Source organism: Parasteatoda tepidariorum, chromosome 4 (genome assembly GCF_043381705.1).
Source record: "Parasteatoda tepidariorum isolate YZ-2023 chromosome 4, CAS_Ptep_4.0, whole genome shotgun sequence".
NCBI lineage: Eukaryota > Metazoa > Arthropoda > Arachnida > Araneae > Theridiidae > Parasteatoda > Parasteatoda tepidariorum.
In genome coordinates, this window is record NC_092207.1 from 77,745,602 (window position 1) to 77,764,542 (window position 18,941).

Below are 18,941 nucleotides of genomic sequence, written 5' to 3' on the forward strand. Positions count from 1 at the left end.
CTTAAGAATGCATGTGATAATGTATGTTTAAAATTACTTTTGTAATAAATGCAGCTATAATTTTATACATAAATTTAGCTTTTTTTAGTAGAAAATGTATGTAGCATAATAGTGCAACTCTGGATAATGTTTTGCTCTATTCTTGCTTTCCATGAAAATTTCTTTCATGATTAAGATTTATTAAATAAATAGTAGATACTAGCTTACAAGATAAAGGTGCATCAATTGCTACTTTAATTATGCCTAATGTTTATGAATTTAAAGCCTGTTTTGTGTTGTTCAAGTATTTGAAAAGGTGATTTTTCTATTGAACGAGTTTTCCATATAACGAACCTATTATCGGGATTTAGTGACTTCGTTAAATAGAGGTCCGACTGTGTGTGTATGTATATATACTCATTTGGATTTTCTTACTTTGTGTAAACTGGAAAAAAAGTAAACAGGAGTGTATACTTTTTATGACTATTACCGACAAATGCTTAATATTTGTGAAGGAAATATACATTTATGTTTTTCTTTCTCACTGCTTTCAAATTTATTTTTACCTTTGTTGATTTCTGTAGTACTTAGCTTTTATTGTTTAGGTGTGATTAAAAAAAAAGTAAATTTGTAGGCAGTGTGTAATCTTGTGTATTTACAGCATTTTTTTTTTTTTTGCTTCTATATCGAATAATTTACTCCTTCTCAGCAAAGGATTTATCTTTTTGAGTTATGCTGGTGCAATAAATTATAAAATACTCCTGAAATCTTAAAAAAAAATTTTTTTTTCGATATTAACTTTCAAACATGCATCCCTGAAAAGCCAATTTTTTTCTTAAGTTAAAATTAATGTTTGCTTTCAACTTAATTTTAGTTTCAAAATAGTAGCCCGAAAGTTTTTAAATAAGTCTCGAAATTTGTCTAATTAATTTTGAGTAATTAGTACTTACATTCTAAGCCTGGCTGAACAATTTTTGAAAAAAGAGTATTTTTTTTTAAATTTTAAATAGTGGTCTGTAAGTTAGAGGATTTATAAATATATCTTAATGGAAAATTTAATTAAAACTGTTTGTAGACTATTTTTGTTGATTAATTTCAATATAGAACGTTGAGAATGATTTATTTTGAGTAATCGTCTTCCCCCTATTCATTTAAAACAGTGGTTACCAACTGGCGGCCCGCATCCGGCCCGCGAACTAAAATATATTAGTTTTCATTTTTTTGCGGACAATTTTCGAAAAAAAAAATATATTAGTTTAAAATACTTTTCATGCGTTAAAATAGAAACTAATTTCTTCGTTTCTGTGAAATTTAACATACTAACGGTGCAAAAAAATTTATTTCTCTGGTTCTGCATCCAAGAAAATATTTATTCAATAAAATATTTATTATTATTTCTAATTCAATACTTTTGTTTTGAACAACTTGATAAAAATCTGACAGTAATATTTAATGTTCCTTCAAGCATGAAGAGTCCTATATCAGGGATCTGTTTAGAAGAAATTTAACGGACCCTTCACAAAATATCTTTTCATAAAAACGGACCCTTCACAAAATGATTTTTCTTTTAATCGGACCCTTCACAAATTTGTTTATCTTCATTATTGTTTTGTTAATCGAATAAACCCTTCCCAGGAATGGGGGTGGGGGGAGAAAGACATGTAAACGAACTAAATTTTGTCTTCGGCAGACGCTTCTTCCTTTATTCGTCCGAAATGAATATTCTGTGTTCAGCAGTATAGGCTAAATACCAAATATTTATATGTTGCATCACTAATTTAGTAGCTGCAATTGCTGTTGATTTTTTAAAATTAAATTTTTTTACAGTGTTGAGCATAATCTTGTATGTCTTTACAATTTAAAAACTCATTGAAAAAGTTTTTTTTTGCAATAACGGACTCTATTTGCACAAATTCACGAAAGCGGACCCTGGTTGAAAGAATGTGACCTAACGTTTATTTTATATTCACAAATTACGAGTAATTTTTTCACAATTTTACAAAAACGGACCCTATTTGCACAAATTGACGAAAGCGGACCCTGGTTGAAAGAATGTGACCTAACGTTTATTTTTTATATTCACAAATTACGAGTAATTTTTTCACAATTTTACAAAAACGGACCCTTCACAAAATGTCTGAACAGACCCCTGTATATAAAATTTTGATAAAGTTGCTGCCCGCCATTTGACTGGTGTTTTTAATTGTGGCCCCCGGCCTCATATAAGTTGGAAACCCCTGATTTAAAATATATAATTATTTTTTATTTTATTTATTTATTTATTTATTTTTTTAAATAACTGTGTTTTGGAAATGTAAAAATATTTTATGCTGCAATATTTCAATGTTTCTTCTTATTTTTGCAGGTAAAAAAACTAATGGTGCCATGAAAACAAGTTCCGCGGGGTCGACCCGATCCCCAACCCCATCCCCAGTGGACGGCAAACACAGTAGGTTTGCAATGCTGGGAAGGCTCTTCAAACCTTGGAAATGGAAACGGAAGAAAAAAAGTGATCGATTCGAACAGACTTCCAGAAGTAATAATTACTATTATTATTACTAGTATAATTGCGGAAGTGTCTCATGATTATTATTTTTATTGATTTATTTTAGTTCTTATACTGGTAGACAATAAAAACTCAATGTTATAAATGCTTTCGTGTGATATTAGTTTAAATTAGTTTTCTGGTGCTCGCAGTAAACTTACTTCTGAAGTAGTCTAAAAAAAATTTTAATAAAAAAACGTTAAAGTTTTAAAAAACGGGTATCGTAAATGTTCGCTTTCAGGTTTTATAGGCTTTAGCTTCCATCGAGCGCGTATTCTTTGATTGTGCCGCAGAGATAAAAGCCTCCTTTTTTAATGATAGAGTAAAATATTTCATTTGGCTTTGAAGATGAATAATAAGTTTTCTTTAGTTCTTGGAGACGCTTCTCATGCGTCTGAACTTAGTCTCACTTTTTTTTAAAAATAAAATCAAATTAATGCAATGCAAACTTTAGAAAAATATTTTTGTGAATAAAAATATTTTAAAATATAAGTACACCTGATGGATCGCGCGCCATTGGAGGATACTTAATATATGTAAGGCCAGGTTGCTAAGATTCGAAGGAATTTGTAGCCGAACAGTTCGTTTCAGAAACTGTTAGATTAAATCAAGGTGTTCATTGTTTAGTTGTGTGCAATAATGTCATTCCTGAAAAGTCATAATTGCCCTGCTTTTTTTTTAAGAACTTATTTCTGGGAAAAAAAAGTGAACTCACTTGATCTTTTCTTACTAGTGGGGTTAGACCGGGTGCTATTTGTAAACTTTATAGGAAATTTTTAAATACTAAAATTTCAGTGAAAGAATAACTGACTTTTTTATTTTATTTTGCGAGACAATTTAAGAATATTATGTACAAAATTTACATCTAAAATGTTTCTCTACTCCACTTCATCTTTCGTGAGCTTAGCAGAAACTTTCTACATTGGATTCACCTTTCCTTTACTTTTTTTTTTATTTCTTCTTTTTAGTTAGTTCGAAAATACATAACAATGTAAACATCTGATGCTTTTATAGTTTTCAAGAAATATTAAGCAAGGTTTTCGATTTTTTTGTTGTTGATAAAACTTATGTTATATTCATTCTTCATCCTTTTTTTTTTTTTTTAAAGTCAAGTTTGCTTTGAGCTTTTCCTCTTTTTAGTCCCTGTAAAATATCCTTTTCTTGATATATATTTTTGTTTTATGTATATATATATTGTTTTTTATAATTGATATCCATTTTTTTATTTGATGTATATATTTTTGATAAATATTTTTATCTTCAAAATCTGTTTTATGAATATATGGTGAGGGTAGTAACCGGTCTCGAGAGCAGATATATTATCGAAACGAAACAGAAGCTTGCCTCTACGGACTAAATCTCCATTGTTTGTTAAGGTATGAATCCTTGGTAAACGTATAATAACAGGATGGCCACCCACCTTGAAAACCTGGAATTATCAGAGGATTTTTTTTATACTGGAAAAAACCTGGAGAAATCAGGGATTTTTTAAGAAAAGCTGGAATTTTTTCATAATTTTACTAATTTTCTTAATTAAAATTATATTACCATCTGTTATACCTACTTTTAGACCGAAATTTATTGCCAAACAGTTGAAATACCATCAACTTGGCAATACTTCGCTTGCATCAAGATTTAGTCCATTATAACCCTGTTTAACTAAAATGTCACATGAAACTCCCATGGTTTCTTAAGGAATAGAGAATGAATCCATGGTCCCATCCCCTGAGTCAAATGATAAAATAACATTAAAAAAACAATATTTTAAGTAAAATACTTTATATTGACGCTTTTCTTGTACCCATCCTACACTTTATGAAGAAAAAAAAAAGCATTTTTGATCTGGAAAAATCAGGGAAATTTGAAACCTGATTTGAGTAGCCACCCTGAATAAGTTGGGTTAAATTATTATTTTTTTTTATAGAAGAACATTAGAGAGTTGACACAGGCAAACTTATCTACATAAACGCAATGAATTCAAGAAGAACAACACGCCAATATGGCAGCTCGTTTTCACTTAGTAAAATATACTCTGCTTATATGTGCTGAAAACAGAACTGATTTCATCAGAATCAACATCCGGGCTTCACTCTACTGTTCCCTATTATGTTTGTTTTCTCTAATTGTGTTATTGTGATTGAATCTGCATTTCTTTGTAGAATTAAGTGCGTGTTCGATTTTATAGCTCTGGAAAGGAAGATATCTATGCGTTCCACCAAAGAAGAGCTTATTAAAAAAGGCGTTCTGTTACCTGACGGTACGGATAAAGACCAAGATAGTAAACCAAATGGTAAGTATTGTGCTGACTTTCCTGAAATCTTATCACATTTCTGGTTTATTTTTGTATCCAGTCTTATTTTGGGGAGAAGCCATTATATTTTAGTAGGTTTAACTACCTATTTTCTAATAATTTTATTTTTTCAAACAAGCTTGAAGTTTTTTCTACTTTTTTTTATGATTGACTTTTATATCGAAACTGAAATGAAAAAATTAGAGGGAGAAAAAGAGAGTGGAGGGAACAGGTTTTAACTAAATTGTGTGATGTCACAGCTCATACCCCAACTGTCACTACTTTTCTCCTTCCCCTCCAAGTGTGACATCACTTTATGAACGATTCTACGGCCGTTTTTGGATGATGCTATAAGTTTTTATTTAACGTTAATTACGCAAAAACAAAAATATTTGTCAAAAAATTAAAAGCCGGCCAATGTTTACTATTAAATTACCTTTAATACTATGCTTATTGCAGAATTGCGTAGGTATAATTTTAACAGAAAAAATTTAATAGAGAAACTAAAATATCCTACACTTTTGATCTCAAAATGTTCGATAGGTTATACAAGGAAATACAAGGAAGTCGGCCTTGTATTTTACATGTTTCGAATAAACTGCCCAAATAGAGTAAGTATTCACAATCAGTTTACTTGTGAACATTCTTTTTAAACAGGGTGCGTAGCGTTTGTAAAAAGTACTTTAAGGTGCTTTTTTGGGGATTTCGTTTTTAAAAGCTTTTAAAGGTGCTTTTTTCAGTTGGCGTTTTTAAAAAGTGCTTTTTTTCCAAATAATTTTTTCCCCCTTCAGTGATATCTGGTGGATCGCATGCATTTCACGAAAAATGGGGAGTTTGCTACGTAATCATTCACGCGGACTTCATGTCGTACCCACGTTATGACTTGCGCATGCGCGCACACTTGAAACCGAAACCCGAGTGCTCCAATTCGGATAGAGAATATCAGATCCTTATGAAATGTTTTTCTTTTTAATTTATTTTAATTTTGTTCTTGTTTATTTTATTTTACTTCTAACACTTTTTTTGACGTAGGGGGTAAGGGTACTTTTGTTCTGAGTTCAGGGTCAAGTTGAATTCACTCAGTGATGTGGGAAAGTACTGATTGTTTCAATTTACGCCCGTTTCTTTTTGGGTTTTTTTTAACGCTAAAACTGTTTATAAAAAGTTTTTGTTTTTCAATAATATCATTGATTGAATATGAATTTTTTGAGCGCTTGGAAATTTTTGTAAAGTGCTTGAAAAGTTTTTAAAAAGTGCTTATTTTTGATTCAAAGATTTGGCTACGCACCCTGTTAAAGGATAGTTATAATTTTAATTTCCGGCCACCACCCCATCAATAGTCAAGTTCGGTTGATAGGAAAAAGCCCTTTTCTCTCACCATTTTCATCCTCTTAGAAAATATTAATTTCTATTTTCCAGAAAGTCGTTGAATGTTTTAAAATCGGAATTTTTTTTTGTTAAACCGACTACAGTTACATTACATCTACAGTTACATCACTGTTTGAATTTAAATATTTATTCTTTCCTTGATTTAATTGTTTGCTGAAATGAATTTAACTCTAACTTATAAATATCGAATTTTTGAGGAAAAGTGAAATCGCATTTTTTATTTTTGCACTTGAATGACGCGTTTTCATGGTTTTATAAAATGGATGAACCTGTTGAATTATGTTCTGATACTCATCCTCGTGAGAGATTCGAAGAAAATGCGGCGTGAGTGACGCCAAGACTAAATTTGAGGCCAAATTCATTTTCCACTGTTCTTCAGGGTTATTTTAAGATATTCGCATCTTCCCTTCACTCTTTCTTTGGACTCTTTTCCGATTGAATTCCGGAAGTGCAGGCTTTGCTCGGATTTCCAAGTTTTTTCCCAATTTTCGCAATTATGGACGAAATATGTCTTTGTTACGTTTGATGCCTGTTAATGGGTTGATGAACCCTGTTCTCTCCCATTTGAGATCATCGTGATTTTTTTTCTTCTTTTGACGTATTTTAGCTGAAACCGAAAGAAATAAACTCCGATTGCGCAATTATGTGTTAAGCGAAAGTCGTCTGACGTTCAACGATGCTTTTAGTTCGCTAAAATTTATCCTTGGATGTATGTTATTTTCATGTTTTTTTTTTAAATTTCAAAGCATCAATTTAATTTTTTGTGTTATGTTCGAACGTGCTATACAGCGTTTTCTCTGAGAAGATAAATTAAATCGGCTTTTACATCTAATACTGCCGCGTCATTTTAAATGCTTTATGCAGAACTTTAACTGACATTACGTGTTTAATGTAATTAATATTTTTTTTCCAACTTACAACCTGAAGAGATTAATGCATTACGCATCGAATGTTATCGCGATGCGGCGTTTTATTTGAGAAAATGGATGAAATCGACATCGCGTATCTTGGTAATATGAATGAATGAATGACTCATCAGTTACGTTCTTGATGTGCGCGTATTTCGATAATTCATCGACGATTTCTACAATTAAAGCTGTTAATTTAATTTTCCTTTTCAAACGAAATTTCAATGATTATATAATATAAACAAACCTCTTATTCAAAGTTTGTGACGTAGTTAGTTGATTATATTTAGTTTTAATTTATATCGAGAGTAATTTTTTTCTTTCGCGTACGCAGCCGACATGTTAAAACATTCGCTATTAAAAAAATGCCGGGCGTAAAAAATTATGCATTAAGATTAATAAAAGTAATTTAAGATTTAAGTTATAAATCTCTTAAACTCCCAAGCTAGAATGTTATTTGTGGAGTCTTTATACAATTGTTTTTTTTTTAGAAAATGTTGCCAATTAAAAATTTCAAGTTTGACTTATGTTTTAAAAAGAATTTTTGTTTTTAATTTTAGATTCCGTTCACCCCAATCACATTCCACAGATTAATGGATTCGTCTCGGAGAGTGGTATGTCGGATGGCAATAAGGGGCGATGTTCGCCGATGGTAACGACGTCAACATTGTCTTTTGATACCTACACAAACACTGTTGTTGTGTCTAGTTCTTGTGTACCTGGGTCTCTCACTTCTCAGAATAATGGTTTGTATTTTTACATCACTACTTTCACACATTGTACAAGTTTATCCTTCACCCCATATTTTAAAAGATTATCATTGATTGACTAAATTGCTTAGGTTCACCCAAGGCATTTTGCCCTTAACTGCATTGTAATAATCGTGGAAACTGAATGAGAAACAGAATATCCATGGCTTTTTATATAAAATATATCAAAATTCAATTCTTGACAACCCTAGAAGTGCATTGGAAATCAGGTATTACATAGCTGCCAACCTTACTGGATTTTGCCAGATTCTCCTGGTCTACTGGTTTAATAAAAATTCTCCTGGTTTTTGTGAATTTTAGAAAATTCTGTAAAATTAAAAAAGTTTTCTTAAAAAATTCCTATTGAAATAGAATTTTTGTGCAGATTATTGCTTGAATATTTAAATAAGTGTTTGCATAATAATGCATAAAGAAGCGAGCCTCATTTATAAAAGTCAGTTAACAATCTTTAATGAATTAAATCCTTATTACTGTTCAAAATTAAGACTAAACATAATACATAACATTTCAAGTTCATTTAGTGTTATTTATAACTGGAAAATATTGCAGTTTTTTCACTTTATTTTGATGACTAAAAATCTCTGAAATTCCCTATGTGTAAAATATTTAAAACATTTTGTAACAAGTGTCAAGAAATTTATACTTTTTCGTAAAATCTACTGGATTTTTCCGTATCCATGTTGGCAGCTATGGTACATTATTTGTTATCAACAAATCTGTATAATCTTCATCCATATTACATTGATTTATTGATAAGGTTTTGTTTCATTAGTTATGATTAAGCAAATTCTTGAACTTGTCAAGCCTAAGAATTTTTAAATTTTCCATCAGTAGATTAAAAATTTTGTACACACTTTCTTTTTTTTCTGGTTAGGCTGTTTAAAAATCATCTAAGTAATTTTTCTGAAATGAAACCTTCAATGAGCTATTGTATATACTTTACTAATGCTCTTAATTCAGTTAACTTTTTGTTGAAATATCTATAAAAATTTTTAAATTTCTTTAAAATAGAACTTGATAATAAGAATATTGTCAGTAGTGAAATTGATAATAAGAATATTGTCATTGCAGGTTAAGAATATTGTCTGTAACAACTTAGTTGCTATTCTTGATGAGTTCTCATATTTTTAATCAATAAGGGTCACTTTTCTATTTGCAGTAAGGATAAGCCTGTTTTAATTCTCATATTTGTGCCCCCAAGAAAGTGATTTTTTTTTTTCATTAAAGATTTTTCCAGTAAGTTTCCAGTGCTTAAAAGTTATTAACATTAGTTTTTTTTATTGAATTGCCAGTTTGGCATAGAGTAGTTGTTTCTGTGCCTTGTTAAACCCTATTAGTACTTTTTATTATATAAAAAGTTGTCATGCATAATACTTTCAATAAAATCCATATTCCAGTGAATTTGTAGTGGGAGTTAAAATTTTATAACCAGTGTGCAAAAAAAAGTGAATAAATTCAAGTAAACATAAAGGTATCAAAAGACCAAGTAAGCGTTAAATGTAATCATTTCAGACTTTTCTTGAAGTTGTAATTTGACTCTTATAGGATAAGTTTGAGATTCTCCATTAGTGAAAAAGAGGAATGACTGTGTTTTGATGGATTTTTTCCAATATTGTGCTATGTATTTATAGTTTTTATTTTTAACTGTAAGTGTTAAATTTCTAATAGAGTTTTGGTTTGAAAATAAGGCCCCCAATCCTGAACATCTTAGTCTTGAACATCTCTCAAAATTAGTATTTTTACAATGCTACTTTAAGTAGCTTTTTATGATTTATTTATTATTTTGAGTTATTAAAAATATTTTGTTTGGATAATTACTTTATTATTTTTTGTCTGGAATTTATTATAATTTTATGATTTTTGTTTTAAACCTTGAGATGTAAAAGCGATGTGAAAAGACTTCTGATGTGGTATTCCTTTTTGTAGCCATACCTGTGATACATAATGTTTCCCTGTTGAACCTTCCAGATGTAGAAGAGGTGCCTTCCCATGATGGGGAAATAATTCTATCTTCTCTTCCAGAACCACCAATATCTGTCAATGATATTGGCCCTATCCCACCACCTCCAATGTTCTCAAATCCATCACCTCTTTTACTCTCTAAGTTTCACTCACACTCAGGTTAGTATCATTGAATCAATCAATTTTATTTTTTAATTTTGTCACTCTGTGAAACAATTAGACACAAAATAGTGTTTAATTTAGGTATTCATGAACAATTAAAGCAGGAAAAAGTAATAAAAAGCAATAAAATAAAATATATGTGTGTTGGCAAGACAGCACTTCTTCTTGGGACACATTACCTACCAACACACTGGAAGCCTTTCTGTTGTCAGTGGAAAAACCAAAACTGACAGTGCCCCGAGGTCCCATAAAAGTAAAATAAAGCAAATTTGATTTTAGGTGCTTTTCCATTTTGATTTAATGTTTTAATTATTAATTTACCTTTTTGTCTTTTTCTGTATTTGTAAATTAGATTCATTTTCTGATTACACAAAATAGTGTTTAAGATTAACTTTCATTGATAGTTTCTTGTTTCTTTTGTCATTTCAGTTTTTGAATAGAGTAATGTTACGAGAATTAAATTTGAATTGTAGAACACTCAATATTCGAACTTCTCTTCTTGAAATGCAGAGTTCATAGTTGTCCTGATTTTCCGGATGAAAAATATTTTGTCACAATTTTTAGCTTTTTATCCTGACATTTTTGATTTTTGAGCCTCTTCAGAACTGAATATTATATTTTCTAACAATACAGTTATGGATTTTTTAAAAAAAAAATCAAAAGATATGAATTTTTGATCCAACTTTTTATTTAAAGTAGAAATATTGGAAACTGCCAAATTCAATAGTTTAAATTTAGGGATTATCCACTAATTATATGCGTTTAGACTTTGTGTTACCAACAGTTTTCATTAAATCCTTTTTGCGAATTCAGCCATTCTAATGAAAAAGAAAATCAATTAACAATTTTTCATTATCAAATTTTTATGATGAATTCAGGAGTCTTAAGGTAAATATTTTTTAAGCAAATGCAGTGACAAATTTTGTAGGTTTAAAATCCTGTGTAGTTAGTCAATTCCTGATTTGACTCTTTCATTCGAATTAAAAAATGATAGATTACAATCCATCTAATACTGTATTCATTTCGTAGAATTTTTAAATGATGAATTGAAGTATCCATAAAAATTACTTTTGAGCAGGAATGCTAAGTGTGATATTTACTGCTTTTAGATTTTATGGAAACCCTATTTTGAAATTTGATTAAGAAAATCTTGAACTATTTGATTATCATAATCTTGAACTAAATTACAAATTTTAATTGTGTATCGATGTGAGGGAATAGTAACTGATATTGGTTATTTTTTTTAATGCTACAGTGCTATAAAAATTTTCCATTCATAGATTCGAAACTATTATGAGTTGTTCAGTGTTAATAAAATTGTACTAAAAACTGTTAAAATTTTCTGTTCTAAACAAAGTAATTCTGAGATTAAAGAAAAGTGTATTTTATGTTCTTTTTTTGGTGATAAAATTTGATTTTATTACACATAGAGCAAATGATACTTTTTTTAAAATACATAATTTTTCTTCTTAATAACTAGTCTTTAATGTTTCAAAATGAAAAAAATGTCATTTTTTTTAATGTGCTATTATTCCCACTATGAATTCTATAAAATATATAAATTATAAAGTTTTTTTTTTTTTTTTTTTTTTTTTTTTTTTTTTTTTTNTTTTTTTTTTTTTTTTTTTTTTTTGTGTGAAGTGCACAGTTTTTATATTTTCTCAATTTCAATTCACTAGCTATACCTGATATGAGACCTTCAAAATTAAACTTTCTTTGTTATGCGCGGAATTGTTCACACATAAAATTTTAATTTCGGAAAGTATAATTATTTTTTGAAAAAGCTAGTTTTTCAGAGCATATTGATAAAATTAGATAAGTGATCCAAAATCCAAATAATTTTATGCAACATAGTATCAATCCTAATTATATCAGATTATTGCAATTATAACACTTTTATTTTTCATTATAAATATTTTATGGTATTATCTTTATTATAGCTTACTTTTGGCCGAAACTAACTTTTTTTCTTTAACTTTTTAACCTTTTTCCTCCCAAAAAACAGCTTTTTATTTCCATTCTTATTTCTTCAAACGTTTTGCAAATATTGGTGTCAGCAATATCTTTGGAGTCGACATCTTTCTATTTATCTTTCTATCTAGACATCTTTAAATTTATTTTTTATATCTCTATAATTTTTCCTATTTGATTTTTTTTGTCAGATTTATTTTAACTGATTTTGTGAACCGCATATACAATATTGTTTATGCTCATTAGGTAGAACTGCATCCAATTCTTGAGTCATTAAACTCTACCTTCAGTGCGATTTAATTTTTTTACAGCATAGCTGTCAATCAAGTTTTTAAAACTTCATTGTATTAAAAAAATTATGGTATATAAATAAAATATTTTAATCAAGAAACAAGTAGTGTCCTGCAAATTGAGCGGAAATGTTTTTAAAATAATGTCTAATGAAGTACAAAAACAACAAAAGGAAACTAAGTTTGAAAAAATACATATGCTGTATATTTTCTTCCATGTTTTAATTAATACAATGTTTCAATTAAGATTTACAGATTATACAATAAAGACTTTATTCTATAATAAACATTTTTCATTACAGTAAGTTACTTATTCATAATCAAAATGACAGTGATTATGTGTTAGAAATTTAGTTCATTCTATTTGTTAACAGTGTTTCATTAAATATATAATCTATTGTGTAAAAAGTTTCACTGGTAAAAATTTACTTTGCATCTATCAGCTGTTGTCTTAAAGTATCTAAAAGTAATCTAAAGTATCTATAAATCTGATCAGTAAATTTTTGTATAAAATAAGTGATTCATTTCATTTTTGTGTTTGATAATTGCATAAACTAGTATACTCATTATTCATACTAGAATTTTAAAGTATTAATCTTTTATTTTCCACTGACACCACCTATACAGTGACATAGAAATTCTCCACTCTAAACCTTTAATAGTTTTATATCTTAATAATTAATAACCACATTATTTTATTAGTTTTAGATATTAATTTAAAATATTGTGCTTTGTAGTTTAAATGATTTTAATGTTCTTATCAGTTCAAACTACATATTAAGTGCTCGTAGTGTGAAAGGTTGAACTAGGGGTGCACAACCTGTGGCCTGCGGACCACATGAGTGACCTGCAGGAACTTCTGAATGTAATAAAAAAAAAATTCTTTTAATTTGGTTTTTGTTGAAACATTATAAATTTTCTTTAATTAAAATATTTTATTCAAATTAATGTTACTCTATAAAATGCATATATTTTTTTGCAATTTCATTTTGTTAGCTTCCTTTCAATTAGAATTTATATCCTCTTCTCTGTATTTCTGTATATATGTATATATTTGATAAATTATTGTGAAAAATGGGAAAAGTTTTTTTCAAAAAAGTATCTGTTTTTTTAGATTTAAATAAATTTAAATAATTGAAAGTATTTAATTTTCTGCAAATATGTTATTCAGTTTATTGATTAAAATATTTAGTGCTTAGAACACTAATGTTTTTATAAAAATAATATTTGCCTCTAACATGACTAAATATGCGTACAGCCCTTCGTTAATCTACCTGCCGTGCAAGTGGCCCTTCCCTGAAAAAGGTTCACCCCTAGGTTAAACCTTGTCTACTCACTAACAAACCTTCAACATTGGACAGACTATATAATATGCGGTCTTGTAAAAGAAAGAGGAAAAAAATATTACAGTAATGTTTAGATTTTGGTATTTTTTATTATGGAATAAAAATTGCAGTGTGTGAATTCTTTGTTCCAGTTGAATCTTCTGATGATGCAGAGGAAAGGAATGCACCTGAGGTGAAAATGCCTGTCCCATGTGTAGTGTATGTTACTCAAAGAGAACCTACTGTTGACTTCTCTTCTGTTGAAGAGATCCCTGCCAAAGAACCTCACCCTATGTCAGCTATGCCCAAGAAAAGTGCACTCAAGAAAAAAGGCCCCTTTACCTGCGCAGATTTCCAAAGGCTACAAATTGTTCAAGCTAGGTAAATCTATTTTAGTCATATTTCATTTGGGAGCAAGCAGGTTAAGGCTCCACAATTAAAAATTTAAATTTAAGAATTAGGAAAATTAAAGAATTTAAAGTGTTTTAGTGGCAATTGTGCACCATCCTCCTTCCCAGACAAGCTGGTGTTAATTTATATACTTTGTAGCCTCTATTTCTGATCCAAAACCAGAAGACAAGGGAACTCTTAGATTAAATCAAACATTGAAACAAATTAGCCTTCACATAGAACTTTTGATGGAGCTACATTGCTTTACGAGGAGAGGAAAACCATATATTAAGTTAAGCTAGGTTGAAATTTTGCTTAAATTAACTTAGTGGCACGCTTTTTGTTTCTGGGCTGGAGACGTGCCCTAGGAGGTGCGGCATAACTAATTTTTCATATTTTCTCTACAATTTTTGGCGTATTTGATGTGTGGGGGGTGGAGTTACAGACCATGTCAACCTTCATCTATGAAAAGGTACCCCGACATAGAGTCGAGTTAACATGTCTTATATACTAGTGAAATGCAGTTGTAATTTTGTAGTGGTAGATACGCTACAGTACTCCCCCACCAGAATTATATCTGTGATAGAATTCGATGAATGAATACCACTAGTTGAATCATTGCTGTTTTCGTGCGGTTGAGCCGGGAGAGCTGTATTAAGATCACCGTACTTTTTGAGTGCTGAATGTGAGAGGTGTATTAACTTCACGGTCGTAGTCGCTCCTGTGTTGCCTTTAGCAGTCGAGTGTATGCAGGCCGACGTTGTGTGCTCGAGACTGAGTAGCAACAGTGCGAGGAGGTGGATAATGTTGCAGTCACAAGTAGCAAGTCAACTATTCAATGTGGACCATCCAACGAAGTAGGCGTTACTGCCGATGTAAGCGTATCCAGATCAAAGTGGGCGTTTTTTGCCAAGGTAGGCGTGTTCACATCACTTCCGAAGGTCACCAATGTGGGGGCGGAGTTATGCAGGTGCTTTTGTGCACCTGATTTGAATTACTCAGTGTCTTAAAGCTATCTAGTTAGAGTATTGTATCCACACTATAGCCTGTGTTTGTAATCTAAAACAAAAATATTGCCTTTGAACAACTAAATTGTTTGTGGTGCATAGCTGCATAGCTGAAGTTAACAAGTTTTATATAGGGCAATCTAAATGCAAATTAAATTAATCCTTATTAATTGAAATGTTGATTTAGTTCCCTTTCAGTAGGGTAGTTTAAATCTGTGGGAAAGTAATCAAGCTTGAAAAGACCGGTAACTTTTGAATGTGAGATACATTAAAGGTTTCATTTAGAGTTTTTGTAATACTATTCCAATGACTTTTTTTATAATATTACTATTAATTTTTCAAAATTTGTATGTAATCTGCCATTTACGAAATTAATTTTAAAAAATTTGCTTTTTAAACCTGAACACACTCAAGACAGACATAAACCACCAGCACTTTCTTTTATTCTGTATATATATAAAAAAAAAAAAAAAAAATTACAATTTTCTTACATTGTTTCTTAGACTTTGAGTGTGGTCTTTAGAAAATCTTAATTTTAATACTTTTGAGAGTCTAAAATTTATATAAAGCAATTAATTTTTGTTGTTGAATTTATGACTTTTAAATATGATAATAAGCTGTTAACTAAATGTGTATTATCCACACGAACACTGTTCACAGATAATTTTTCACTGTCGTGCTAAAGCTTTTAGTCTTTTTTTTTTTTTTTTTAAAAAAGTTTGTCTTTTTCGAATTCCCGAGAAAAAAAATTCATATTCATGAAATTATTTTATGCAAATAAAGTTTAAAAATACATTCATATGATTTAAAATCACACAGCGTAATTCATATCTACGCGATTTAAGATCGTACATCCTGCTTCATATTTTCACATTTTTATACCAAGCATCGCATTTTGTATTCAGAACGTTTTAAAATCAAACAGATGTATATTCATGCGATTTTAAAATTAAATGGAGAGATCCATATTCGTGTGATTTAACGATTACACATTGAGATTCGTATTCACCTGATATAAATAAAATCACTTAGTGATATATTTCATTATGACATTCTGTGGATAAATGTTTTTTTACATGCACTTTTTTCTTCCTCAAATTTAAAGTATTTTTTTTCATTTATTTAAAATGTTTTTATAGCATTGGATTTCTATTTTAAACTTTTTTTTTGTGTTCTACCAAATTTATCCTTGTTATATGAATATGTTGTTGTTTATAAAAATTAAAACATTTAAAAAAAAGTGATTTTCATACAAATTTCACCAAAATGGGGTGGTGATGAAAGGGGTGAAACTAGTTTCAAGAGTTAATCACTTGTTTACAAAAAGTTTTTTACTTAAGATTTTCTGTTAGCGGAAAGATTTCCTTTTATCAAATTTTTTATAACATTGGACAAAGTTAACATTGTACAATGTTAACTTTGTCCTTAGTACAGTACTTTTAAGTTTAGTTTAATGGAATCATATGCATATAAAGTTATATAACAAATAAAAAATCAATGAGACTTAAATTGTTATTAACTTTATTATTAATAAGCCTTTTATGCCTCAATGGTCTAGTTGATTGTTTTATTTGATCACATTAATCCTTTTAATGCATATTGAAGCTAATTTACTGTGCATCCTGTGAGGTGTTAAATTTATTTCAGTTTGATTTTTTTTTTATCTTTGCACTACTTTTAACTTTTTAATTTTAGAGTGTTCATTAATGAAAATCACTTTAAGGGTTCTCATTTAAGTTTATTCTGTTTTTGGTGGACCACTTTAAAGCCATGTAAAATTATAATTTGTGATTGTCCTTTTGCAGTGAATTCCATTGATTGGATTTTTTAAGTTTTATTTCCCTGTGTTCATTTAAAATTTATTTTTAACTGTAAACTTTTGTAGGTCAAGTTTAAGAAGAGTATCATCTGTTGATCATGATGGCCGTCCACTACCTTCCATTTCAATTAGTGCTACAGATGATTCTGATTCCGATTCAGAGTCGGACAATCCAATATTATGGAAAGATTATTATGGGGATGATGAAGAATGTAAGATTTTTATAGTTTAGAATCTGATTAGATGTCTATTTGTTTCATACATATTGCAGTACAATTGATAATTTAGATTTTGGGATTTAAATTAGAAACCTATTTCATACTGTACAATGTTTGAAAAAAATTTACTATTGGTTTGCTGCTTTTGTTAAAATTAAATCTTATTGAAATGTTTTTTTTTTTTTAAATGATATAATGTCATCAACTTTAAAGGAAGTTTCACTTTCTGTGTGCAAAAAAGGAAAATCCTTAAGTTTTCCATAACCAAGCAACTAGTGCCTAAAAAAATATATTTTTTTTATTTAAAAGTACATTGTGTAAGTAAAGAATATAAATAAGAAATACCTGACTTTAAGGGAAATATCGCCTCATAAGGTAGTATTTGTCGATTCAGAAAAAAAAAAAATTTTTTTTCCAAAATTTTTTAATTTCTATCTTAATTATCCCTTTTTACTTGTTGCCCATTCTGATTGATATACTATAATTTATTATTTTCCTGATATTGGAAGAAATTCTCACTAAGCATGCTCACATCAAAACTTAGCATTTAATTTATGATCACTAATAACAGGTTTATTAAAATATTCTGTTTAAGGGGAATATAGAGTGAAAACTTGAATTTTCTATTTTAATTATAATAAAAGTGATTTTTTTTTAAATATTTTTTTTATAACTCCATGAGGACTAGAAGTGTTTTTTTTATCAGTGTTCTGATATTTTTGTAGTGCTTATGGAAATAGCCTGTACATTTTGTACAATTCATTTCTATTTGTATCAAATTCATTTTTTACAAGTTAGCAAAAGCTTGTTAAAAAAATCAATTTTTAAAATTATAAATTTAACCTCCAGATTTAAACTTGTTTGATATCAATTCCACGCAAGTATCAGTCAAAAAGAACTGATTATGAGGCAATGATTCCTTTGCACCTGCTGAATTCTGTACTATTTACTGAATTGTTTGTCTAAGCCTGGTTCCATTTTCTTTTTTTTTAATATTAGGGATATATCTATAGATTGGTACAGATTTGGTTCATAATGAGATTTTAACTCTACATGATTATATTTTTTCGACATACTAAATTTATTGTGATTCAATTTATTAAATTATAAAGCTTTATCACAACTATTTTTTTAAAAATATTTATTTTATTTTATTTATACTTTAATTCTCATACACTTTTTTGGTACATATTTTGACAATTTTTTTAAAAAATTGTTTTATACAGTTGATTAAAAAGAACCCCCTTTTTTAATTTAACCTCATTCACTTAACATATTTTTAATTTCAATTTGGAAGAATGGTTTGATTCTCGAAATAGTTTCTTATAATTTAAAGTAAATTTATTTAGCAGCTAATTAAAATGTTTTGTTTAACTTACATTTCAATAGTATGAATATATGGATTCATATTAATATATGTATTGGTCATAGTTATATCTCAAATTAATCCTTGGATTTATTTTATTTCTATTACTTATTGAAAGCTAAATATTTTTTTTAAAGCAAAATATTTGTAGTTTTTCATTTGATTTATATTAACTGCAGTTTTATTTTAAGAGCAAAGTTTTGCAATTTAACTTTAATGCTTTTTTAATTGCTGTTCATACCATAATCTGAACTCATTATTTTTAATTTTTTTTTTTACCTGAGTTTAGATTGATATTAAAATAAAACTATTATATTTGTTTATAAAGATTTATTTAGCTTAATTTTCACACCGTTGCTGTGAGTGGTTATGTTTTATGTGATAAATGTGTGGTTTTTACTGAATCTAAAAACCCAGTTAAGAGGTGTCTTCTTTGACTAAACGCATGTTCTTGCAACATAAAGATGTTGTAGTGATCTTTCTAGAATTTTATTGCTATTTTGCATTAATATATATATATATATATATAAACACAAATAATAAAATAATA

The 18,941-nt window shown here is 28.8% G+C and overlaps 1 protein-coding gene across 22 annotated transcripts in view; it reads left to right on the forward strand.

The window, feature by feature from the left end:
- Positions 1 to 18,941, forward strand: part of LOC107450274 (phosphatase and actin regulator 1) — a 173,871-nt gene that overhangs the window by 144,353 nt on the left and 10,577 nt on the right. For 13 of the 22 annotated variants that reach the window (XM_071180087.1, XM_043041565.2, XM_043041573.2 and 10 more), the window contains 6 exons: positions 2,345 to 2,515; positions 4,710 to 4,814; positions 7,672 to 7,857; positions 9,808 to 10,002; positions 13,744 to 13,972; positions 16,874 to 17,019. In XM_071180087.1, the coding sequence (XP_071036188.1) occupies positions 2,345 to 2,515; positions 4,710 to 4,814; positions 7,672 to 7,857; positions 9,808 to 10,002; positions 13,744 to 13,972; positions 16,874 to 17,019 (1,032 nt within the window). The remainder of the gene's footprint in view (positions 1 to 2,344; positions 2,516 to 4,709; positions 4,815 to 7,671; positions 7,858 to 9,807; positions 10,003 to 13,743; positions 13,973 to 16,873; positions 17,020 to 18,941) is intronic. The other 9 variants (XM_071180095.1, XM_071180094.1, XM_071180088.1 and 6 more) reach the window with 2 other exon arrangements.